This window comes from Ranitomeya imitator, chromosome 2 (assembly GCF_032444005.1).
Source record: "Ranitomeya imitator isolate aRanImi1 chromosome 2, aRanImi1.pri, whole genome shotgun sequence".
NCBI classification, from domain to species: Eukaryota; Metazoa; Chordata; class Amphibia; order Anura; family Dendrobatidae; genus Ranitomeya; species Ranitomeya imitator.
In genome coordinates this window covers 217,604,166-217,629,188 of record NC_091283.1, presented here as the reverse complement: position 1 = coordinate 217,629,188, position 25,023 = coordinate 217,604,166, and the positions used below count along the sequence as shown (strand labels likewise).

Genomic DNA, 25,023 nt, shown 5'->3' with positions numbered 1-25,023 from the left:
CTAATAGATTCGGACGATAGGACAGTTGACCAGCTAAACTGCTTCATTCAGTCCCACTCAGAACTTCAGAATATTAACTTATTTTGGGATACACTTAAGGCATATCTGAGGGGCTGTCTGTCTTCTACAATTTCATATATTAAAAAGATAACATCAAGGGAGGACGATGAGATTGAACAACGTTTGAGAAATGCTGAGGCAACATATACAGCTGACCAGACTAATGATAATAGGGTTGAGTGGTTGACTCTGCAAAGACTATACACCCAACACATAGACACCAAGTCTAAGCGTAAGTTGTTTTTTACGCGACAATCGTACTTTGAAATGGGGAATCAGGCGGGGAAATTTCTGGCCTACTTGGTGCGTCAACACAATACATCTAACATGATATTACAAATTCGCTCACCGGACGGCTCATTGAATTCCACTACTGAGGGAATACTTCAATGTTTTTATAATTATTATAAGGGGCTGTATGAATCTAAGAGCGGTTTTGGTGTTTCCGATTGTCTGGGATATTTGTCCGATATAACACTCCCTGTGCTGAGTTCCGCCCAACAGACCTTTATGGACGCTGAATTTACCCTGGAGGAAGTGGAGCAAGCTATAACAGATATGGCCTCTGGAAAGGCCCCTGGGCCAGATGGCTTCCCTGTAGAGTTGTATAGGAAATACCGGGGGATACTGGCTCCGCTTCTATTGAAAGTATTTAAAGAGATATGGAAGGGAGGGTGTCTACCAGATACTTTTTATGAGGCACATATTATTGTACTTAAGAAGGAGGGGAAAGATCCTTTGGAATGCGGATCCTATCGTCCTATATCCTTGGTAAATGTGGATTATAAGATCCTTGCTAAGATACTGGCTACCAGGTTGAACTCCATTATACTGGATATTATACATCCAGATCAAACTGGCTTTATGCCCGGTAAGAGCACCTCTATAAATATTAGACGGGTCCAGTCGGTAATTCAGTACAGTTCTTTGTTACCAGACAATGCCTGGGCATTGGCGTCACTGGATGCAGCCAAGGCGTTCGACTCACTTGAATGGCCCTTTTTGTCCACCTGTCTGCAGAAATATGGCTTTGGGGAGAAATTTTTGAAATGGGTTGGTGTGTTATATCTGAAACCCAAGGCCCGTATAGTTGTTAACGGCTCTATGTCTGAGCCTTTTTCACTATATAGGGGAACCCGTCAAGGGTGCCCCCTTTCTCCGGCCCTATTTGCTCTAGCAATAGAGGCATTGGCTGTGCGCTTGCGTTCAACCCCTGGTATTGATGGTATTAAGATAGCGGACCGCACCGACATCATTGGTTTATATGCTGATGACATGATAATATTCATGGATAGGGCAGAAGAAACGTTGCCAAAAATAATTGCTGCCATAGATAAATTTAGTAGGTTCTCAGGCCTATATATTAATTGGGATAAATCTGCCCTATTACCTTTTATCTCAACACCCAGCACCCAATCTTAGTACTCTTTCTTTACTGCCCATAGTGTCTAAATTTAAGTACCTGGGTATCTACATGTCCCAGCGCAGTGGGTTGGACCTACAGCTCAATGTTCTCCCCCTGTTGGAATACACTAAACTGAAATTTGCATCTTGGAGTAAACATCCATTGTCTGTAGCAGGTCGCATTAATCTCATAAAAATGATTTTGCTCCCTAAATTCAACTATTGCCTTCAACATAGTGCAGTAACTGTACCAAAATTCTTCTTTACTAGTTTAAATTCTCACGTTACTTCATTCGTGTGGGGGAAGGGCAGACCCAAGCTCAAATTAACTACCCTGCAAAGACCTAAACAGGAGGGTGGAGCGGCACTGCCGGATTTTTTTTTTATATTATTTGGCGGGACAGGCTGAAGCATTATGTAAATGGATGCCTCATAACTATCTCCCTAATTCTGAAAATCACTTCGTTAGTTCTGTTGGTGCTGAATGTCCGCTGGGTCTTTTGGAATCGGGGAAAATAAGTGCTCCTAGTTTGCTGCCCATGATTCGATTGGCGAGATCCACTTGGAAGAAAATTAAAAAGGTTACTGGATTTGGGGACATTGTAGCCGAGATGCCTTTGTGGGATAACAGTTATTTCCCGACGTTAGTGAGTCATCCATCTACAAAATTTTGGGTTTCCTACGGGGTTCTTTTGATGGGAGATTTATATGATCAGGGGGTTTTTATGTCCTTTGAACAATTACAAAATAAATATGACCTTCCAAGATCTCAATTTTTTCGATACCTGCAACTCAGATCTGCCGTTCAGTCATTTGTCAGGAATGAGGGGATGAACCGTAACATGTCATCTTTACCTCTGATAGGTATTCTTAAGTCCCAGGGCCCTCAGGGTCTTATCTCGTCCCTATACACATATCTGCTATCAGCGGGAACGAACTCTGTTGTGGATTTGGTGAGAGGCAAATGGGAGGGGCTTTTTCCTGATATGCAAAGTGAGGAATGGGAGGATATTTTGGAATCCCCCCTCAGTCTCCCCATCAGCCAATAATAAGATGACCCAATTATATATAATCCACCAGTCATATTTGACTCCGTTGAGACTTTGTCGGATGGGTCGATGCTTGACGTCGGAATGTTTGCGTTGCCACTCACCTGACGCTGATTTTATACACATGATATGGCAGTGCCCCATAGTCTCTCACTACTGGAGGGAGGTGACGTCATTACTAACTTCAATACTGTCAATTCCGATTCCTCTTGAACCCTTAATTTGCCTGTTTGGAGTGTTGGATGAGGAGGCCAGGGACCACTATACGGGGATTTTTCTACGAGAAACACTTTTCTTGGCAAGGAAATTGCTAGCTATGCGGTGGATGGGGAATTCACCCCCCTCCGTTAGGTCCTGGATTGAACTGGTGAATGCGGTCGTCCCCTATGAGCGCACTCTTTATCAAAATAGGGGCTGCCCGCATAAGTTCAGCAAAATTTGGGAGAGATGGAATGCCTCTCATCTCACTCTGTGACCTGACTAATTGGGAGAAATGTGGTTTACCTGGTCCTTTGATCTGTAAATATTGCGCAATGGGAAAGGAACAAAATAAATAAAGTATTCAACTTTGGTTAAGTGGCGGCTTAGTAGTTTTGGAGGTTTAGTTTGGTTGTAGTTCAAGAACCCTATGTTCTGACTGTTCCATAATTTAGTACATACGTTTTCTATATGTGAAATAATTGACATATGTATGTTCTGTCCTTCCAATCCCTGTAATGTGACCACGCAGATTAACGACAAGGACAAATATGTATACTGTAATTTTATTCTATGTTTAATAAATAAACGAATTTAAAAAAAAAAAAAAACTCAAGCGGATTTCTTGCAGAAAATGTCCAGTTTTGCTCAGGAAATTTCTGCAAGAAATCCTGAACGTGTGCACATAGCCTGAGAGTTTTCCCCCTCAATGCCTGAGAATTACCTCACTACAGTCTCTACACCTTCAATACTCCTTACATTTAGATCTTCAAGGTCTGTTTCAAGCAATTGTGATCTCTCGAGTACCCCTACAAGAGATAGGCAGAGGCCACTATTCTCGCCTATCCTAGTCGAGAAACCTTCAGGGAAGCACAGAGTTGGCATCAAGACAGACAATTCAACACGGAGTCAATCAAATCAGCAATCCCTCTCATTTGACAGGATTGGGTTATGGCAACAATAGATCTGAAGGATGACTATTACCATGTGCCAAACCACCCAGATCACCGGAAGTTCCTCAGATTTGCAGTTTCCCATGGTCACCGGGTCAGCCATTACCAATTCAATGTCCTCCCGTTCGGCATTTCATCGGTGCCACGGGTATTTACCAAGATTGTGGCAGAAGCAGTAATTTTCATTCATCGTCAGGGGATTTGCATTATTCCTTATCTAGACGACTTTCTCGTCGTCACACCATCTATCCTTCATCTAAATCTAGATGTGGCAAAAACCTTGGAAATCCTGGAATCCCTGGGCTGAATCCCAAAGTTGGAGAAGTCGGATCTTCATCCTTCATCAAGGAAGAATTTCCTGGGAATTCTCTTAGATTCAGGGGAAAGAGCATCCTTCTCCTGAAGGGTTGTCATCTTGATCTTTTTCAGAGGATCTCCAATTTCAGAGACCAGAGAGCTCCTACCCTGAGGGACTCAATGTCTATCCTGGGATCGCTGACATCGTGCATCCAGGCAGTTTCCTGGGCTCAATCCCATACATGAGTCCTCAAGACTCTCATGTTCTTTTATCTTGGAAAAGGCATCAACATTCTCTAACCAGGAGAGTCCCCCATCCGTGTCACGTGTAGTCTTCCCTTTCGTGGTGGCTAAACTACCAGAACCTTCAGCGGGGAGTCAATTGGGATCAGCTTTCCCTGAAGATACTCACTTCAGACGCCAGTCAGAGAGGCTGGGGTGCTGTGGTAGAGAAAACCCACTTCCAGGAATTATGGGCCCCACACATCAGATCAAGCTCCTCAAACTTCAGAGAACTGAAGGCAGTAGAGGTGTTGAAAGCCGCATCTGCTCTTGTCCAAGGTCATCATGTATGTGTCTATTCCGACAATGTGACCATAGTGGCCTACCTCCGGCACCAGGGAGACACGAAATGCGCCAGTTTGAAATTGACCGCTGCAAGGATTTTTTCCTGGGCAGAGAAACCTCTTTTGTCCATAACAGCAGTCCATCTATCCTGAACCAAGCAGTCTTTCTATCCCTTGTCAAGATGGGGGATTCTGGATGTGGATCTATTTGCCAATGACCCAAAAATCGAAGCTGAACTCTTTCTTTTCCTCACGGAGCGTGGAGAATAGAGGCCTTTTGTCACCCTTGGAGGTTCAACCTGGGCTATGCCAGTGTAATTTTCTTCTCATTTAGCCTCTTCTCTCGCTCCTCTTTGCTCTATGGGTGGCCACCAACTTGTCCCATGTGACCAGGAAGCAGCAGAAGCTTCCAAGATTGCATTGTTATCTGCTCACTCCTGTGTCCTTCTTCTGATCTACAGAGAAAATAGTCCTTTACACACAGCCTCATATGTACCATATTTTTCGGACTATAAGATGCATCGGACCATAAGACGCACCTAGGTTTTAGAGGAGGAAATTTGGGGAAAAAACTGAAGCAGAAAATGTGGTTAATTCTGTATTTAATATACCCTACCCTGGTATGCATGGCTTCCCTCATCCTTATCCTGGTGTGCATGGCTTCCCTCATCCTTATCCTGGTATGCATGGCCCCCCTCATCCTTTTCCTGGTATGCATGGCCCCCCTCATCACTATCCTGGTATGCATGGCCCCCCTCATCACTATCCTGGTATGCATGGCCCCCTCATCCCTATCCTGGTATGCATGGCCCCCGTCATCCCTATCCTGGTATGTATGGCCCCCTCATCCCTATCCTGGTATGTATGGCCCCCTCATCCCTATCCTGGTATGCATGGCCTCCTTATCCCTATCCTGGTATGCATGGCCCCCCTCATCCCTATCCTGGTATGCATGACCACCTTATCCCTATCCTGGTATGCATGGCCCCCCTCATCCCTATCCTGGTATGCATGGCCACCCTCATCACTATCCTGGTATGCATGCCTTCCCCCCATCATTATCCTGGTATGCATGGCCACCCTCATCTCTATCCTGGTATGCATGGCCACCCTCATCACTATCCTGGTATGCATGGCCACCCTCATCACTATCCTGGTATGCATGGCCACCCTCATCACTATCCTGGTATGCATGGCCACCCTCATCACTATCCTGGTATGCATGGCCACCCTCATCACTATCCTGGTATGCATGGCCACCCTCATCACTATCCTGGTATGCATGGCCACCCTCATCACTATCCTGGTATGCATGGCCACCCTCATCACTATCCTGGTATGCATGGCCACCCTCATCACTATCCTGGTATGCATGGCCACCCTCATCCCTATCCTGGTATGCATGGCCACCCTCATCCCTATCCTGGTATGCATGGCCACCCTCATCCCTATCCTGGTATGCATGGCCACCCTCCTCTCTATCCAGGTATGCAGGACCCCCACCTCCTCCTAGTATGCATGGCTCCATCCCTATTCTGGTATGATTGGCCCACATACCGGTCCTGGCATGTGTGGCTCCATCCTTATAATTGGCCCCCACCACCTTCATGACCTCATCTGAAAACATTAAAGGTAATCTGTCACCCCAAAATTCGCCTATAAGCTAAGGCCACCGGCATCAGGGGCTTATCTACAACATTCTGTAATGCTGTAGATAAGCCCCTGATGTATCCTGAAAGGTGAGAAATAGAGGTTGCATTATACTCACCCAGGGACGTTCCCACTGCGGTCCTGTCCGAAGGGCGTCGCGGTCCGGGCCTCCCATCTTCTTAAGATGATGTCCTCTCCTTTGCTTCCTGTCGCGGCTCCTGCGCAGGTGTACTGATTTGCCCTGTTGAGGGCGGAGCAAAGTACTACAGTGCGCCGGGAAAGGTCAGAGAGTCCCAGCGCCTGCGCACTGCAGAACTTTGCTCTGCCCTCAACAGAGCAAATCAGTACGCCTGCGCAGGAGTCGTGGCAGGAAGCAAAGAAGAGGACGTCATCGCATGAAGATGGGAGGCGCTGGACCCGAACCGCAACGCCCATCGGATAGGACCGCATCGGGACCGCCCCTGGGTGAGTATAATATAACCTGTATTTCTTACCTTTCATGATGCTTATCTACAGCATTACAGAATGCATTACAGAATGCTGTAGATAAGCCCCTGATGCCGGTGGCCTTAGCTTATAGGCAAATTTTTGGGGTGACAGATTTTTTATTTTATTTTTTTTAAAAACCCCATCACACTTACCTTCCCGGCGCTCCCTCGCAACGTCTTGTTCCGATGCCAGCAGCTGCTTTATGCTTGTAAGCAACGCATGGCAGGGATGTCATGTGCTGCTTGCAAGCCGAAGGGCAGCTATCGGAATACTCACTGCTCTGCATGCTCAGAGCAGTGAGTATTCATTGCTCTTCAGTAGCGCACAGTGTCATCCGGAGCCTTCCTGCAGCTTCCGGTCGGTTATGTGTGCCGTTATTTAAGATAAAATGAATATTCGCCTCTCTAAGCGTGGAGAAAGGTAAATATGTATTTCTCTTAAGTAGCAGTGACCGCCATCAGGCAGCCAGCGGCTGACACTGTGCGCGCTACTGAAGAGCAGTGAATACTCTGCTTTCTGCGCACACAGTCCCAGCATGCAGAGCAATGAGTATTCCGGCAGCTGCCCTTTTGGCTTACAAGCATAAAGCAGCTGCCGCCATCGGAACAAGATGCTGCGAGGGAGCGCCGAGATGGTAAGTGTAATGTTTTTTTATTTATTTATTTGTTTAATGTTTTCTGATGGGGCCATGCATACCAGGATGGGGGTGGGGGCCAATAATACCAAGACGCTATTAAAGAGAAATGAATATTCATTGCCCTCCCACGCCCATGGGGGTGGAATGCAGGGCATATTCATTTCTATTTAGCAGCGGGCACAGGAGCTACCCGCAGCCCCTGGCTCCTGCCTCTGTGACCCTCTGCTCGTCCGATGCCGCTCCCCCACCACAGCCAGAGCCGGTACATCCGGGCTATAAGACGCACCCCCCATTTGCCTCCACATTTTTGGAGGAAAAATGTGTCTTATAGTCTGAAAAATATCTTCGCTATTTACTTCATGTCTGTGTATTTCTCTATTTAATAGCTACCCTGTGTCTATACCTGTCTTTCTCTCATCTTTGCTGGTTACGTCTACCACATAGCTCCATTACTCCTGTTTTACCACCTTGTATTGGCCTCTTCGCTGTCAGATCGCGACACATGAAGAGGATGTGTAGAGCATAGAAGCTTCTGAGCATGTGGATCCACTCCTGAAAGGGAATCTGCACCTGATGTTTGCTATGTAATCTGAGAGAGAGCAGCATGATATAGGAGCAGAGACCCTGATTCCAGTGATGTCACTAGACTGATTGGTGCAGTTTTATAATAATAATGCTTATTTTTATATCGCCAACATATTCCGCAACACTTTTTTACAATTTTAAGTTTTGATAAAATCCCTGTTTTCTCTGCTGTAGATGTAGCAGTGGTCAGAATACTGAGCTGTGTATAACCCCGCCCACATCACTCATTGGCAGCTTCCTGTGTACACTGTCAGCAAGCTACCAATCAGTGGTGGGGCGGGGTCACACAGATTAGCTGGACTGCTTGGTAAAAGACACCTGGTCCTGCATTGATAATCCTCTGCTGATAAAACACTGATTGTATTGAAGCTACAGCACATAACCTAAGAAGTCAATGGAAGTCTTCAAACAGAGGCTGGACGGACATCTGCCTGAGATGGTTTAGTGACTCCTGCATTAAGCAGGGGGTTGGACACGATGACCCTGGAGGTCCCTTCCAATTCTAACATTCTATGATTCTAAGTGTCACATCCCTTGAATCAGGATCTCTGCCCCTACATTATGTTGCTTTCAGATTAAATGGTAAAACCTGCTGACAAATTCCCTTTAATGCAGGAGAAGGTGGACCATAATTGTAGTCACAGGAGAAAAAGTAGAGGCCGATAACATTCCCCAAAATGTAATATATGGACAAATCGTCACAGCATTTGCTGTACTGTTTGTATTTTTGTGTTTCTGTTTTGGTATTTTAATACTTTTTTTTTAATGTAAAGCGATGATGGTGGAATAAATAGGAAATGATCTTTTGATAGTGTTATGTGACGGGGCTTTTTGATAACCCCTTGTATGCTGATATTGTGTCTCTTAGGAATATGCATCAACAGTGAGAAGAATGGTGCAGTCTGGCAACGTCAGTGCCAAAGACAGACTGTCAATTGAATTGCATCGTAAGTAAATGAAAAGCCGTAAAACAGTGGAGACGAAAAATAATTTATTCTGCTCCTTTTTAACCTCACACTATCAAATACACAGATTAGGGAAAGATGAGGCCGACTTATCTGACATCCCAGAAATAGGTCTGAGTGACACTGACCACCCTTTATACAATAGGACGTGATTTCCTGCAGGGTGGGGTAACTACAAATTATCCTGTACTCGCCCCATGGACAGGCGCCATGCCAGAGGGGGTGTGACTTTACCACTGCAGTCAATCAGTATCTGCTGATCGCCTGCAGTCTTCACATTCTATCCATGCTGTCTTCTTCTCATAATAGAAAACAAATAATATGTAGAAATTGTAAAATAAAACTCAATCAGTGACAATAAATGTTTTAATTTACTTGGAGGAAACAAACTATTATAAACTGACAAGTTGTAACATTGAAAAAATGTGCGGTATGAAGGGCTGAAGAAAATGTGCGGTATGAAGGGCTGAAGAAAATGTGCGGTATGAAGGGCTGAAGAAAATGTGTGCGGTATGAAGGGCTGAAGAAAACGTGCGGTATGAATGGCTGAAGAAAATGTGCGGTATGAAGGGCTGAAGAAAATGTGTGTGTGGTATGAAGGGCTGAAGAAAATGTGCAGTATGAAGGGCTGAGGAAAATGTGTGTGATATGAAGGGCTGAAGAAAATGTGCGGTATGAAGGGCTGAAGAAAATGTGCGGTATGAAGGGCTGAAGAAAATGTGCGGTATGAAGGGCTGAAGAAAATGTGTGCGGTATGAAGGGCTGAAGAAAATGCGGTATGAATGGCTGAAGAAAATGTGCGGTATGAAGGGCTGAAGAAAATGTGTGTGTGGTATGAAGGGCTGAAGAAAATGTGCAGTATGAAGGGCTGAGGAAAATGTGTGTGATATGAAGGGCTGAAGAAAATGTGCGGTATGAAGGGCTGAAGAAAATGTGCGGTATGAAGGGCTGAAGAAAATGTGTGCGGTATGAAGGGCTGAAGAAAATGTGCGGTATGAATGGCTGAAGAAAATGTGCGGTATGAAGGGCTGAAGAAAATGTGTGTGTGGTATGAAGGGCTGAAGAAAATGTGCAGTATGAAGGGCTGAGGAAAATGTGTGTGATATGAAGGGCTGAAGAAAATGTGCGGTATGAAGGGCTGAAGAAAATGTGTGTGGTATGAAGGGCTGAAGAAAATGTGCGGTATGAAGGGCTGAAGAAAATGTGCGGTATGAAGGGCTGAAGAAAATGTGCGGTATGAAGGGCTGAAGAAAATGTGCGGTATGAAGGGCTGAAGAAAATGTGCGGTATGAAGGGCTGAAGAAAATGTGTGCGGTATGAAGGGCTGAAGAAAATGCGGTATGAATGGCTGAAGAAAATGTGCGGTATGAAGGGCTGAAGAAAATGTGTGTGTGTGGTATGAAGGGCTGAAGAAAATGTGTGCTGTATGAAGGGCTGAAGAAAATGTGCGGTATGAAGGGCTGAAGAAAATGTGTGTGGTATGAAGGGCTGAAGAAAGTGTGTGCTGTATGAAGTGCTGAAGAAAATGTGCGGTATGAAGGGCTGAAGAAAATGTGCGGTATGAAGGGCTGAAGAAATTGTGCGGTATGAAGGGCTGAAGAAAATGTACGGTATGAAGGGCTGAAGAAAATGTGTACGGTATGAAGGGCTGAAGAAAATGTGTGTGGTATGAAGAGCTGAAGAAAATGTGCGGTATGAAGGGCTGAAGAAAATGTGTGCGGTATAAAGGGCTGAAGAAAGTGTGTGCGGTATGAAGGGCTGAAGAAAATGTGTGCTGTATGAAGGGCTGAAGAAAATGTGTGCGGTATGAAGGTGTGAATAATTCTGTCACTGTTTGCAGCGGATGGCCGTCACGGGATTGTGCGGGTTGATAGGGTCCCACTTGCTGCCAAGCTCGTCGATGTTCCCTGTGTACTAGAGTGTCTGAAAACCATTGACAAGAAGACTTTCTACAAGACTGCGGACATCTGCCAGGTACAGTTGTTTTTTTTTGTTTTGTTTTTCCCCTCTAGCAATTTGCTCTTAACCCCTTCATCAGGGAATTTTCATTTTTCCTCCTCTTCGTCCAGGAGGCATAACTTGTTTTTTTATTTTTCTCTCCACATAACGGCGTCAGGGCTTTTGAATGACACCGTTCATATTATCATGGGATCCACTGGAAAACGGGAAATGTTTGTGTGTTGCCAATTTTCGGACATGGGGCTGTGTGAGGGCTTATTTTTTGCACCCTGAGGATATGTTTTAATTTATACCATTTTGGGGTAGATACAATGTCTTGATCGCCTCTTAATACATTTCATTACAATGTTGCGTTAACCAAAAAAACTAATCCTGGCGTTTTGATTTTTTTTTATTACACTGTTTACTGATTGGATTAATTTACTTCACATTTTGATAGGTCGGACTTTAATGAACGCAGCGATACCAAATATGTGTGTATTTTTTTATTTATTTTATTTTTAATGGGACAAAAAGGGGTGAATTGTGGGATACATATACTTTTTTATGGTGTATTAGTCAGTCCCCTTAGGGGACTGGAAGCTGCGATCATCTGATCGTTTGCCCCGTACTTGGCTGTACATCAGCTCCAGTACCGTCACCAATCTGCCGTTCTCACATACAGTAATCTATGTATTCATTCATTTTCAGTATCTTTTCCAAACCTATTGCAATACTTGTCGCTTTCTGGTGCACTTATTGTTTCTGTAGATTTATATGGGCAAACAAACGCCCCTGTCTAAGCTGGAGGCCCTGTGGAGACCAGATGTAAACGGGGCCTTGGTCTTCCAGATTGCAGGAAATATTTCTTGGCTGCTTTTCGCACCCGAGTATTGGACTTCTCCAACTTCCAGAAAGCCTTCTGGGTTGAGATGTCTGTGTACTTGGTGCAGAGCTGTCCTGTATTCATGACATTTTTCTTAGCACACGTCACTCCAGTGTCCGCTTCATCCTATTACGGATAATTCTAGATTCCGGTCAATGGGAAATCCACCGCATTGCTTCATGTCGGAATATGAAGGCTGCAAACAGGCTAAATGTCTGCTGTGTCATAAAGCCTCAACTGCAAACCAAGCCCAAGAGACGTCCTGAAGGATTATGTCCCCATGGTAGAGGATCTTCCGTATTACATCATTAGTGTCCCAGTGTTCTGAAACTCTGGGGACTCGTATATGGAGGAGGTGCCCAACGTTAGAGCGACTCGGGTCCTTACACACAGATGGCCGGGATAAAAATCCTCAATTTGCCTGAAGCCCAATGGCTCTTTATGACTCCATGGAACATTGCCAGGTATAGAGAAATACATCTCCTGTCATTGGAATAGTAGTGACCCACCTACTCTTAAAATTGATTTCCCAAAATTTCCTGAATTCTGAATAAAATAACTCCTAACCCCCACCGACGCTGCTAAAGATGTGGCAAACTATGGAGGAACTGCATGAAATACAAAGAAGTCTGGCTGGTATAAACTATTAACTGAGGATTAATCTCCGCCAGGCACTGATTTACTCCTCCTGCTGTCCTCGCGGGCCCTCTGTGTCCCTCGCGGGCCCTCTGTGTCCCTCGCGGGCCCTCTGTGTCCCTCGCGGGCCCTCTGTGTCCCTCGCGGGCCCTCTGTGTCCCTCGCGGGCCCTCTGTGTCCCTCGCGGGCCCTCTGTGTCCCTCGCGGGCCCTCTGTGTCCCTCGCGGGCCCTCTGTGTCCCTCGCGGGCCCTCTGTGTCCCTCGCGGGCCCTCTGTGTCCCTCGCGGGCCCTCTGTGTCCCTCGCGGGCCCTCTGTGTCCCTCGCGGGCCCTCTGTGTCCCTCGCGGGCCCTCTGTGTCCCTCGCGGGCCCTCTGTGTCCCTCGCGGGCCCTCTGTGTCCCTCGCGGGCCCTCTGTGTCCCTCGCGGGCCCTCTGTGTCCCTCGCGGGCCCTCTGTGTCCCTCGCGGGCCCTCTGTGTCCCTCGCGGGCCCTCTGTGTCCCTCGCGGGCCCTCTGTGTCCCTCGCGGGCCCTCTGTGTCCCTCGCGGGCCCTCTGTGTCCCTCGCGGGCCCTCTGTGTCCCTCGCGGGCCCTCTGTGTCCCTCGCGGGCCCTCTGTGTCCCTCGCGGGCCCTCTGTGTCCCTCGCGGGCCCTCTGTGTCCCTCGCGGGCCCTCTGTTCATGTTGAGAATCCGTAACGTACCTTTCCACCTATACATTTTGCAAGAACAGCAGGATAAGGGTCCCTAGCATACGACCTTGTCAGTAGAAGCTCTTGGTCCTCTACATGATGTAAAGGGCTTAGATCCCTCAGAGCAACTGAATGTCTAAAAGCCGGGATAGAGAACATAAAGGGAAGCGGTCACCATGAAAATGCTGGCAGCATCTCGGGAACTATGAGGAGCAGGTGGACTCTGCCCTGCAGATTTCTAGAAAGCCAAATTACTAATGAACCTAATTCCTCTCTTCTACTGGTACTAAATGATAACTTTTATTTTTCTTTTAGATGTTAGTGTGTACCCTTGATGGGGACCTTTACCCACCTCTAGAGGAACCAACGGGAGCAAGTGACCCAAAAGCCAGCAAGAAAAAGGACCGAGACCGAGAAAAGAAGTTTATTTGGAATCACGGAAGTGAGTTGATTTAAGGTGACCTTGGTGATGGTTGTGGCGCTAGAGATCTGCTCACGTACATTGTTTATCTCCTTAATGTTACCTATACAATTTGTAAGACTTCATCTTCTTGTTTTCAGTAACCCTACCGCTAAAAAATGTGCGCAAAAGGCGCTTCAGGAAAACTGCCAAAAAAAAGGTGCGTTGCCTTAATCTTCTAAAATAATTGTATATTGTAATGTACAGTTATATCTTATAGTGGGTCACTTACTGATGATTGCGATACTTTCCTTGCAGTACATCGAATCCCCAGACGTGGAAAAGGAAGTGAAACGTCTTTTGAGCACAGATGCAGAAGCCGTCAGTGTCCGTATCCTTTTGCTAAAATATATATATAACTTTTTTTTTTGGGGGGGGGCTATAAACATTAACATACAGCCTATATTGGAAGGAAGTACCCAATTAAATAAATAAATAATTGCAGATTAATATCAGTCTCAAAACGACTGCCAAAAAATAGATGGAGAAAAAAAAAAACGGGTACAAAAATTATTTGTTTCTTTTACTATTAATCACCAAAATCACTTTATTACAACAAAGGCTACAATAAAAACAGAAATCACACTAGACCTGATTAAAAAATAATACAATTGAGAGCACCAGGATGTGCCGTGGTAATTGAATTAATACAAGTAATATCGGTTTACATGGAAAAATAAATAAATGAGAACAATAAGGGCTCGAAGATGGCAAGATCAGATAATAAATGGCCAACAGCTCATGAAGGGTGTGTATAGAACTAACCCCCCATGTACCCATAACTACCATTACATGTAGTCTCCGTCTTGTGAACATCTGACTTGTGTACGAGCGTCAGATGGGCAAAGAAAAATAAAAATAATAATTCTCACCTCTCCGGTTTCCCCACTGCCTGCCGTAGGTCATCTGGTCCTCAACTTTTTACAACCATGACATGCCACATCTCCGACGTCTTAATTTCCGGCCACATCCACTGCGTGTCACAAGGTCACGATGCCAAAGTCTTGGCCTGTAGTGAACAGACCAGAGATGTGGTGCACGACAGCAGAAAGAAGGGAACCAGACGGGCATTGAGGCAGCTGAAGAGGTCAATAATCAGGGGACTATTGGTAAAATATAAATAAATAATCCTCAGACCTCTGACTGTCCGATCCTCTTCTTTCTATCGTTGCGAGCTGCATCTCTGGACTTTTTACTCTACGCCAGCCCTTCTGGCCAACGTCCAGGCCTCGGAGGTCACTTTGTATCATAAGGTCACAGCGCAAGTCATGGTGTCACTACGCCGCAACCTGACAAGTCATTGGCTTCCGAGGCCTGGACATGGCCGGAAGTCCTTGCCTATGGTGAAGAAGCTGGAACGGGCTAGTCAGCGAGCAGTGTGGAGGTCGGCGATGAGGTGTGTGTGTGTGGTTTTTTTTTTTGCGGACCCTGTTCCAAATTTAAATACAAATTTGGGTTCTGGAGAAACTTACAGAGCCATGTAGTTTAACCAGAGGACTGTCTGTATAAGTACCTCGTCTTTTATGTACCGTATTGTTTGGACTATAAGACACGGCTAGGTTTTAGACGAGGAAAATGGGTGGGGGGATGCTGGACCTGTCATCAGTATCTGGCATGTTAAACTAAATGTATGGGCATAAATGCGCTGTCCTACTGGTTTAATGGGTACCTTCACTGTAATAATCTGTAGCCTGGTTGTTTGGGCCTGTGGGTAGGGTGTTCGGCTCTGCTCCGGCCTCTCAGCCGCCTCTGGTGTCAGTATCCTGCCGGCGTGGTCTCAAGGGCGGACAGCACTTGTGCACATTGATCTCCCAGCGGTCTTCGGTAAAATCGCGCAGGATAAGGCGACTGCAGATCTTGGCTTGTTATTGAGCACATGTGCTGACACCGCCGCCATTTTTGTGATGCCCACCGTGAGGTCAAAGTGCACAGTGGGCGCTCCGCTCCTACCTCCCTTGCTTTGCACCACCAGGACGCCCCACTCCTGCCACCGGCTTCCTGCAGTACACACACTATAACGCACCCCCCATATTCCTTCCAAATTTGGAGGGGTTGGTGCGTCTTACATTTTTTTGACATTTTTGGCATAAATCTGCTCAATAGTGCACATGTGTGAATATTTTATGGGGGAAGGTCTGTTCTTTTTCTTGACTGTAGCTTTTAGGATGGGAGGTGATCGCTGAAGATGAGTCAAAAGAAAATGAAAACTTGACCGGCTTAGATGGTTCTCCTGGAATGTCCGTAATGAAGCAAGGACACGGCTCTTCAAGTAATGGAAACTTTCATTCTTTGTGTCTTTCATTAGTACACAAGTTTTCTTATTTAAAAATATGTAAAAATGGTGTCAAAAAAGAAGAACTTTTCATACACTTACATCCAATCCTGCTGAGCCCGATGTCCTGACCGCCTGCCGACCAGTGCGGTAATTCCCATGCTCTGCCCGTACATACGTGGAGGAAAGGGCTGAGGCTGACGCTCAGTCGTCTAGTGCCATCTTCTGCACAGCCTCGTGCACAATGGGGCCGTTCTTCTTTATCCTTCTTGCTCCTTACTTTAGAGGTGTTTTCCACTACTGGACAACCTGTTCTTAGTAGCTCCACTGTCTGCTATAAGATAAAAAATGACTTCTAGGACAGAGCTCAGCGCTGTGTCCCCAGGCAATCATTTGACCCAAACATCTTGTGACCGCTGCAGCCAATCATTGGCCATGGATCAGTTGCCACTTTCACTCTACCATCAGAGCGGAGAACAATGCTTCTGCGGCTGTGATGGAGTAGTAAAGGCCGGGACAGGGGACATAGCCATTTCCTGCCTTTGATGTGGGCTCACATGTCAAGCCCACATCTTCCACATGATGACTGAGTTATTCCACCATCATCTAACAGCCGCAGGTGGAGTGGTGCTACGCCAGCCACTGTTAACCTGATAAATGCCGTTGTCAATCTCTAACCATGGCATTTATCATGCACCAGCAGAGGGGACATGTCATTCCACGCTCCCATTGGTGCAACCGTGACATGATTGTAAGGCTTTGCCATGACAGCCGGCGATCTGATGAAGACCCCCGTGTCTGTCACTGCGATATTCCTGTGAATGCCAGCCTTTCGCTGTCCATCATGGGATACTGTGAGTTTCTTTATACTTGGCAGTGCTGAGCATGTATAGTACAAGTGATCGATGATCGCAGCTTCAAGTCCCCTAAGGGGATTAACAATTGCACTATAAAAAGCTAAAATATTTTCTCCTACGCCTCATTGGGGGACACAGGACCATGGGTGTTATGCTGCTGCCACTAGGAGGACGCTAAGCTAACACATAAGAATAACTCCTCCCCTGCAGTATACACCCTCCTGCTGGCTCCAAGTGAACCAGTTCTTGCTTAGTGTCTGTAGGAGGCACTTGGGTCTGCTTTCACACCCCACCGTTTTTATTTTCATATTTGTTTTTTATTCTATTTTTTCTCTTAACGGAGCGAATGGTGGCGACGGACCCTTTCTAGGTTCCGATCTTCCCCGAACCACCAACAGGCAAGTACGTGGAGCGTTCCTCCCGTATCCTTTCCTGCAACGTTGGATGCCAGCCCTGAGCTCACCTTTACGGGCGACAGTTCCTTCGCGTTCCGATCTCCTTCCTCCATAGCAGGCGACCACATGGAGTAGCCCTCCATCTACCTTTCCTGGAGCCAGGTGCATAGCCAGACATATTATGGATGGCGTCCGTGCAGCCCCCCTCTGCATCACCACTGATATAGCGGATGACACAAGGCAGCAGAAGCTCTCCACCCCCTCCCTGACTATGGCGACGGTGGATTGAGCACCGGCCCACCGCATCTACCGTGAGTACACTGCGGGGGCCGAGGCGCTCGGGGTCCTGGTCCTCGGGGTATAGATGGTCCGCACCTCTAGGGCATAAAGCCCGAGTCCGTGGGTGGTCCGCAGGGTAGCATTTTTTATAACGAAGCGCCGCTCAGGATGGCACTAATAGCGGTCGCGACGCTGCAGGCCGCAACCGCAAGCTTGAAAAATTTAGTCCCCGGCTTTTCCCTGCATACAGGCCGGAGTTCTTGGCCACGCCCACCAGCATTACCGCCGCCCACCTTTTCCAGCGATTGTCATTCCTGAGAAGCACTCTCACAAATCTCGGCGGCCATCTTGGGACACCCACAGTGCTGATGCTGCAGCGCTGCTCCAGCTTTCCTTATCAGCGGTGCTGGATTCAGGACCATACATTGCGGACCTCCCCTGGGGACTCAAGACACAGGACCTGGGTAAGCTGCAGATACATAGCTTAACCCTTCCCCTGCTAGTAAGCGCTCTCTTCAAGGCTACTGTGTCTCAATCAAGGCCTCACAAAAAGTCTGGGAAAACCCACACTGTATTCTTCGCTGCATGTACCTCTTGCAAGGTGTCATTACCACGGGGTCACAATACTGCATTGTGCACAGCTTGTGAACTGGTGACTGTTCAGGAACCACCTGTTACTGATATCGAACCCAGTGAGCCTGGTCTCCCTGAGTGGGCTACCTCCCTTTCCCGGTCTATGGCATCCCTGGCAAAAGCGTTGGAATCGTTCCGAGACCCCTCCTCTAACCAGGGCACTCTTACGGACGACGCTTACGATCCTCAAAACCCCTCGTATTCTAGGGGTCGTACCTTGCCCAGGGTCTCTCGCCCTTCCAGAAAAAGGACTCATGCCATATCCCCAGACCATCACCGGGATTCGGGTTCTGAGAGCTCCATTTCTCGCTCCCTTTCCATTGGGGCTAGCAGAGCACCTGTTTCAGAGGACGATTCTGACACGTCCCTAGATCAGGAATTTCATCACGATCAGGAGACTCTCGACTCTCTGAGTCAGTGAATAATGCTTTGAAACTTGAGGAGGAACCTTTATCTAAAACGCATCACACCGTGTCCTTTAAGAGGACCAAGCGAGCCCACAAGGTATTCGCTACCCATCTTGAATTTAAGGAAATTGTTGACTCTCACAGGATCCGTCCCGATAAACGATTCACAGAGCAGAAGCCCATGGAATCAAAATATCCCTTTGCCCAGGATCTAAGAAAAGATTTGTCTCAATCTCCCCCGGTAGATCCTCCGTTATTACGCCTGGCTACTAAATCTATTTTATCCTCTTCGGAGGGCGCCTCTATTAAAAACCCAACCGATCGTCAGATCGACAATATGGCGCGTTCAGCCTTTGAAGCCTCAGCAGCCGCACTCTTCCCATCTTTTGCTGCTACGTGGGTGGCTAAGGCTATGACCCACTGGGCTGAGGTCTTGTTTGCAGCGGTGCGGGATACCGATCTCCCCAGACCTCCTCCCCCCCCCCCCCCCCCGAGATAGCAGACCTCACTACTCAGCCAGAGCCGGAGATTTTGTAGTTACCGCGTCCCTGGACGCTGCTAACTGTGCTTCGCAAGCAGCAAATGTCGTCACCATCCGGAGGTCCTTATGGCTCAGGGACTGGTGTGCGGATTCTACTTCTAAAAAGTCATTGACTTCTCTTCCATATCAGAGCGGTCACCTTTTTGGCGAAAAGCTCGACAAATTAATTTCTTACTTCCACTGGAGGGAAGAGTAAATTTCTTCCACAACAGAGACCCTTTCAGCCCTTTCAGAACCAGCAGCAGCAGGCTCGGTCCTGATTCTTTCGTTTCAACCCAAATTGGTCCTCTACTTCCACATCTTCCGGACCTGGCTGGGCACAACAGAGGGATAGAGGTCCTGAAACCTCTTACAAACCTTCCCCTTCTTGGAGAGGCAGGCCTAGGCAGTCAGTGTCCACAGGGTCCAGACCGGGCAGGTCTCCCACACAATGACTCCCTGCGGTATCCGGAGGACACCCTCAAAGTAGGCGGCCGCCTGCTTTTCTTCAATGACGCGTGGCTCTCAGTCGTTCACGACGAATGGGTCCGCGACCTTGTGTCCTCCAGATACAAGATAGAATTCTCCTCTCTTCCACCAAATCGCTTCTTCCTGTCTTCTCCTCCCAGGACAAAGGCATCAGAGTTCTTCCAGGCCATAAGCTCTCTAAAAGAAGACGGGGTTATTATCCCGCTTCCTAAAAGCAAAAGGTTTTTATTCAAACCTGTTCATTGTTCCAAAGAAGAAGAAGGACGGTACAGTACAGCCTATACTAGACCTAAAACTGCTGAGCAAGTTTGTCAGGGTGCGACGGTTCCGGTTGGAATCGCTTTGTTCTGTCATCGCCTCCATGGAAAAAGGCGAGTTCCTTGCGTCTATAGACATCCAGGAAGAGTGCCTCCACATTCCCATTTTACCTTCTCACCAAAGGTTTCTTTGCTTCGCAGTCCAGGAAGATCACTTTCAATTTGCTGCTCTGCCCTTTGGCCTCGCCACCGCTCCCAGGGTATTCACCAAGGTCATGGCGGCTGCCTTGGCCATCCTTCATACCCGAGGTGTGGTGGTGTTACCTCATCTAGACGATATGCTCATCAAAGGCCCCTCTTTCCGCAGCTGCAATGAGGCCGTGAACATCACAATAGATACTCTTTCTCGCCTGGGTTCCAAGATAAACTTCAAAAAATCTTCCCCAGTACCGGCTCAGCGAATTTCCTTTCTAGGAATGATACTGGACTTGTCCCAGGGGTTAGTACTTCTTCCCCCGGAAAAGATCTCTGTCTTACAGCGGGAAGCTCAGAAGCTCTCCCAACCTCGCACTCACTCTCTACGTTTCAATATGAGAGTCCTCTGCAGGATGGAGGCGGTCCCATTCGCTCAACAACACCTCCGCCCCTTACAACATGCTCTCCTGGCTGTGTGGGACAGGAACCCGTTATCTCTCGATCGTCAATTCCTCCTACCCCAGCGAGTCAGACAGTCTCTCAGGTGGTGGACTTTGAAGTCCTCCCTGAATCAAGGGAAGTCCTTCCTCCCAGTACATTGGCTAGTCGTGACAACAGATGCCAGTCTTCTGGGCTGGGGAGCAGTGTTCCACCATCACACTTGCTCAGGGCCGCTGGTCTCTTCAGAAAGCTCGCCTGCCCATCAACATCCTGGAAATACGGGCAATCAGGTTGGCTCTTGTTCAATTCCATCCCTTCCTGACGGGTCATCCCATCAGGATTCAGTCCGACAATGCCACGGCAGTGGCATACATCAACCGGCAGGGAGGAACACGCAGCAAGGAAGCCATGACCGAGGTAGGCCACATTCTTCGTTGGGCCGAGGAAAACCGTTCAGTGATATCAGCGGTTCACATCGCGGGAGTGGAAAACTGGGTGGCAGATTTCCTCAGCCGTCAAGGTCTCTACTCCGGAGAGTGGTCTCTCCATCCGGAGATCTTCCACCAGATCTGCTGTCTTTGGGGAACCCGGATGTGGATCTCATGGCCTCACGGCTAAATTCCGAGGTTCCCAACTTCATAGCTCGGTCCCACGATCCGGCAGCCATCGGGGCAGATGCACTCGTTCACTCGTGGCATCAGTTCCAGCTTCCGTACATTTTTCCCCCGCTTCCCTTGCTGCCGAGTGTCATCAAGAAGATCAGAGCGGAGGGGATACCAGTAATACTGATTGGCTGTGCAGGGCCTGGTACGCCGAACTAGTTCAACTAGTCGCCGATGTCCCCTGGCGATTACCGAATCGCGCAGATCTGTTGTCCCAGAGCCCCATTTACCACCAGAACTCCGAGGCCTTGTGTTTGACGGCATGGCTGTTGAGTCCTGGGTGCAGACACAGGCAGGCTTCTCTCAGAAAGTCATTTCTACCATGATCAGTGCTAGAAAGCTTACGTCTATGCGTATATATCATCGCATTTGGAAGACCTTCTTCTCATGGTGCAAGGACCGAGGACGCTCTCCTCTTACATTTTCTATTCCTTCCGTCCTCGAATTCCTTCAGTCAGGTTTGGACTTAGGTCTCGCCCTTAGTTCGCTCAAAGGGCAGATTTCAGCCTTGTCAGTCCTGTTCCAACGTAAAGTTGTCAACAGATTACAGGTGAAGATGTTCATTCAGGGGGTCTCCCATGTTGTACCGCCCTATAAGATGCCATTGGAACCATGGTACCTTAATTTGGTCCTCGGAGTCTTGCAGGAGGCTCCTTTTGAACCTCTGCAGGACGTTTCCCTGTTTTTTTTCTGTCATGGAAAGTTGCCTTCCTGGTTGCGGTCATATCCATCCGACGAGTCTCAGAACTGGTGGCTTTGTCTTGCCAAGTTCCTTTCCTCATTTTTATCAAGATAACGTGGTTTTGAGAACATCCCCGTCTTTTCTACCGAAAGTTGTCTCATCTTTCCACCTCAATGAGGAAATTGCCTTGCCTTCACTTTGCCCGCCACCAGTACATCGCACTGAGCAGGCTCTTCACACACAGAGACCTTAGGAGATACGTCTTGAGGACGGCGTCTTTCTGCAGGTCAGATACCCTGTTTGTGCTCCCTGAAGGGCCAAGGAAAGGTCTAGCTGCTTCCAAAGCTACGATAGCCAAGTGGATTCGTTCAGCTACCCAGGAGTCCTACCAAGTCAGAGGTCACTCCGTCCCAGCAGGGATTAAGGCTCATTCTACTCGGTCAGTGGGTGCGTCTTGGGCCATCCTGCACCAAGCGTCGGCAGCACAAGTCTGCAGAGCTGCGACTTGGTCCAGCCTGCATACGTTTATGAAACATTACCATGTCCATTCTCAGGCTTCGGCAGATACGTCCGTCGTCAGACGAATTTTGCACTTGTGGGTACAAGGAGCAATTACAGTTAATTGTTTCCCACCCAGAGACTGCTTTAGGACGTCCCATGGTCCTGTGTCCCCCAATGAGGCATAGGAGAAATAGGGATTTTTGTGTACTCACCGTAAAATCATTTTCTCCGAGCCAATCATTGGGGGACACAGCACCTACCCTGTTAGCCTATTGGCTTTGTTTTTTCTGTGTTGAATTGGTTTTGACATAGTTCATCCTTGTTAAATGTTAAGCTCCTACTGCTTTGTTACCGAACTGGTTCACTTAGAGCCAGCAGGAGGGTGTGTACTGCAGGGGAGGAGCTATTCTTATGTGTTATATGTAAATCATTCAGCTGCGGCGCTAAAAACTAAATCTCTGAGCACTAAAAAATACTCGGAGGACACCCGAGCATGCTCGAGAAATCTCGAGTAACGAGTATATTCGCTCATCACTAGTGTCATTCAAAAGTACAACTCATCCTGCAAAAATCAGCCCACGTACCGCTATGGGGATGGAAAAATAAAAAAAGGTATGGATCTTGGAAGAAGGGGAGGAAAATAAAGAAAATTAACTGGTCATGAAAGTCCCGTTTCGCCCCTTAGTATGGTTTTATTGTTGAAATGTTCAGTATGTGTAGCCTAGATTCAGCGCCATACCTGTGTGCTTTATACTTGTATTTATTCTTTGAATTTTCTGCACCTGATAAGTGGAACGAGATGAACTGCGCCAGATCTTCAATGACATTAGTAGCAGCAGTGACGGAGAGGATGAGGAGGGCGAACGGCAAGAAGAGGAAGACTTAAACAATATAGAAAACGAAGATGATCAAAGAGGGCGCCAGAATGGTCAGGATGGGGGCACCAACCAAATAGGTGAGTAGTGGCCATGCAGCGGTAAGTGGGGGGCGAGCGGCCACAGCACAGCTTGGATTACATCTGTGTAATTCCCTTTAAGGCTCGTTCACACGTTGCTTTTTTTTCTGCTAATTTTTGACACGGAAAATACGCAACTTCTTACAATGCTAGCGAAGTAATAACATGTCTGAAGCCTCCTGCACATTATTGTTTTCGATGCAGATTCTCTTTCCATCCACAGTGTGTCAGTTCTTTGAGCGTTTTTGTAGTGTTTTTCATCCATTGAAATGCTGCCAACACTCTGATTCATTAATCTGCACATAACCCTAAATCACTAATTACAGTATAAAGACATTTTCTGGTTACAGAATGTTGCACTCCTTCCCCCCCATGGTTCTGGTCAGTGATCATTGGTGCTGATCTGTTTCTGAATCTGTATTTTATTTTCAGTATTAGAATTGCAGAAACAGGTTGAAAATCTACAGAAGAAACTACGGGAGACGCAGGAGAGAAGGAAGCGTCAGGAGGAGCTGATTATGAAGGTGGAGAACGTGGCTCTGAAGGTAAGGAACCTGCATCTATGGGGAATCGGGGAGCGAGGAAAGATCAGGGGTCTCACCATCTTCTCTGTCCATCTGTGACCCCCCCAGACTCGTCTACAGGCCGTGCTGGATGAGTTCAGGCAGCAGGAAGACCGCGAGAAACAGCAGGTGAGCTGCGCTTCGTACTGTGCGTCTTCTTACCTTCGTCCATTGCCGACGGCGGCTGATTGTGTGCCGTTCTCAAGCACTGATGATTTATTATCCACGTATCTGGCATCGCTGCAAGCGCACAGACCCACAGAGTGTAACCAACATGTTGTGGGGAATGGCGACATTTTATGAGTAATAAACAGTAATCAACCGAAGATTACAAGTCATCCAGCAGGAAACGAGCTGTGTAAAAATAAAACAAGTTGGCACAGAATTGCTGCAATGGCAGAAATCTCATTTGAAACTTATCTACAGGTTTCAGAGGAGCTGCATGACAAGCACAGGGGTCACCAGCAGACCCACAGGGGCCACCAGCAGACCTTCAGCTGTCATGACAACCCATCGGCGACCTGCCACCACTTCATGCGCTCGCCGAGGGGTGGAAAAATGGCACACCCACATGTCAGAGTATGTCAGGGATTGACAACTGAATTTAGCAGGTTAACTATCGCGGGCGGAGCGCCGCTGCACCTGTGATTGTTAGCAGCAGGCCCAGACTGTAATACACAGCCATTAGCTGCCGGGTATGGGATGGGCTCGCTACATGTACGGCAGATCTCATGAAGGCGTTATAGATTAGACTAGTGAATGTGAATAACAGCCGGCTCCTGCAGCCGATCTCGTCGCACATGACTAGGCCCAAGATTTAGTACAGTCGCCTGATCTCAGCCTAAAGCTACAGTGGGGGGAAAAAGTATTTAGTCAGCCACCAATTGTGCAAGTTCTCCCACTTAAAAAGATGAGAGAGGCCTGTAATTGACATGATAGGTAGACCACAACTATGAGAGTCACAATGAGAAAACAAATCCAGGAAATCAACTTGTCTGATTTGGCCAGATTTATTTTGCAAATTATGGTGGAAAATAAGTATTTGGTCACCTAAAAGCATGCAAGATTTCTGGCTCTCACAGACCTGTAACTTCTTCTTTAAAAGGCTCCTCTGTCCTCCGCTCAATACCTGTAGTAATGGCACCTGTTTGAACTTATCAGTATAAAGACACCTGTCCACAACCTCAAACAGTCACACTCCAAACTTCACTATGGTGAAAACCAAAGAGCTGTCGAAGGACACAAGAAACAAAATTGTAACCCTGCGCCATGCTGGGAAGACTGAATCTGCAGTAGGCAAGCAGCTTGGTGTGATTAAATCAACTGTGGGAGCAATAATAAGAAAATGGAAGACATACAATACCACTGATAATCTCCCTCGATCTGGGGCTCCACGCAAGACCTGACCCCGTGGGGTTAAAGTAATCACAAGAACGGTGAGCAAAAATCCCAGA

The 25,023-nt window shown here is 47.4% G+C and overlaps 1 protein-coding gene across 2 annotated transcripts in view; it reads left to right on the top strand.

Moving 5' to 3' along the window:
• The window catches only part of TAF7L (TATA-box binding protein associated factor 7 like), a 54,524-nt gene that overhangs the window by 19,335 nt on the left and 10,166 nt on the right, over window positions 1–25,023 (top strand). For both annotated transcript variants that reach the window (XM_069748594.1, XM_069748595.1), the window contains exons 4-12: window positions 8,757–8,835; window positions 10,694–10,827; window positions 13,317–13,443; window positions 13,563–13,621; window positions 13,720–13,792; window positions 15,626–15,730; window positions 22,842–23,006; window positions 23,439–23,551; window positions 23,639–23,698. In XM_069748594.1, the coding sequence (XP_069604695.1) occupies window positions 8,757–8,835; window positions 10,694–10,827; window positions 13,317–13,443; window positions 13,563–13,621; window positions 13,720–13,792; window positions 15,626–15,730; window positions 22,842–23,006; window positions 23,439–23,551; window positions 23,639–23,698 (915 nt within the window). The remainder of the gene's footprint in view (window positions 1–8,756; window positions 8,836–10,693; window positions 10,828–13,316; window positions 13,444–13,562; window positions 13,622–13,719; window positions 13,793–15,625; window positions 15,731–22,841; window positions 23,007–23,438; window positions 23,552–23,638; window positions 23,699–25,023) is intronic.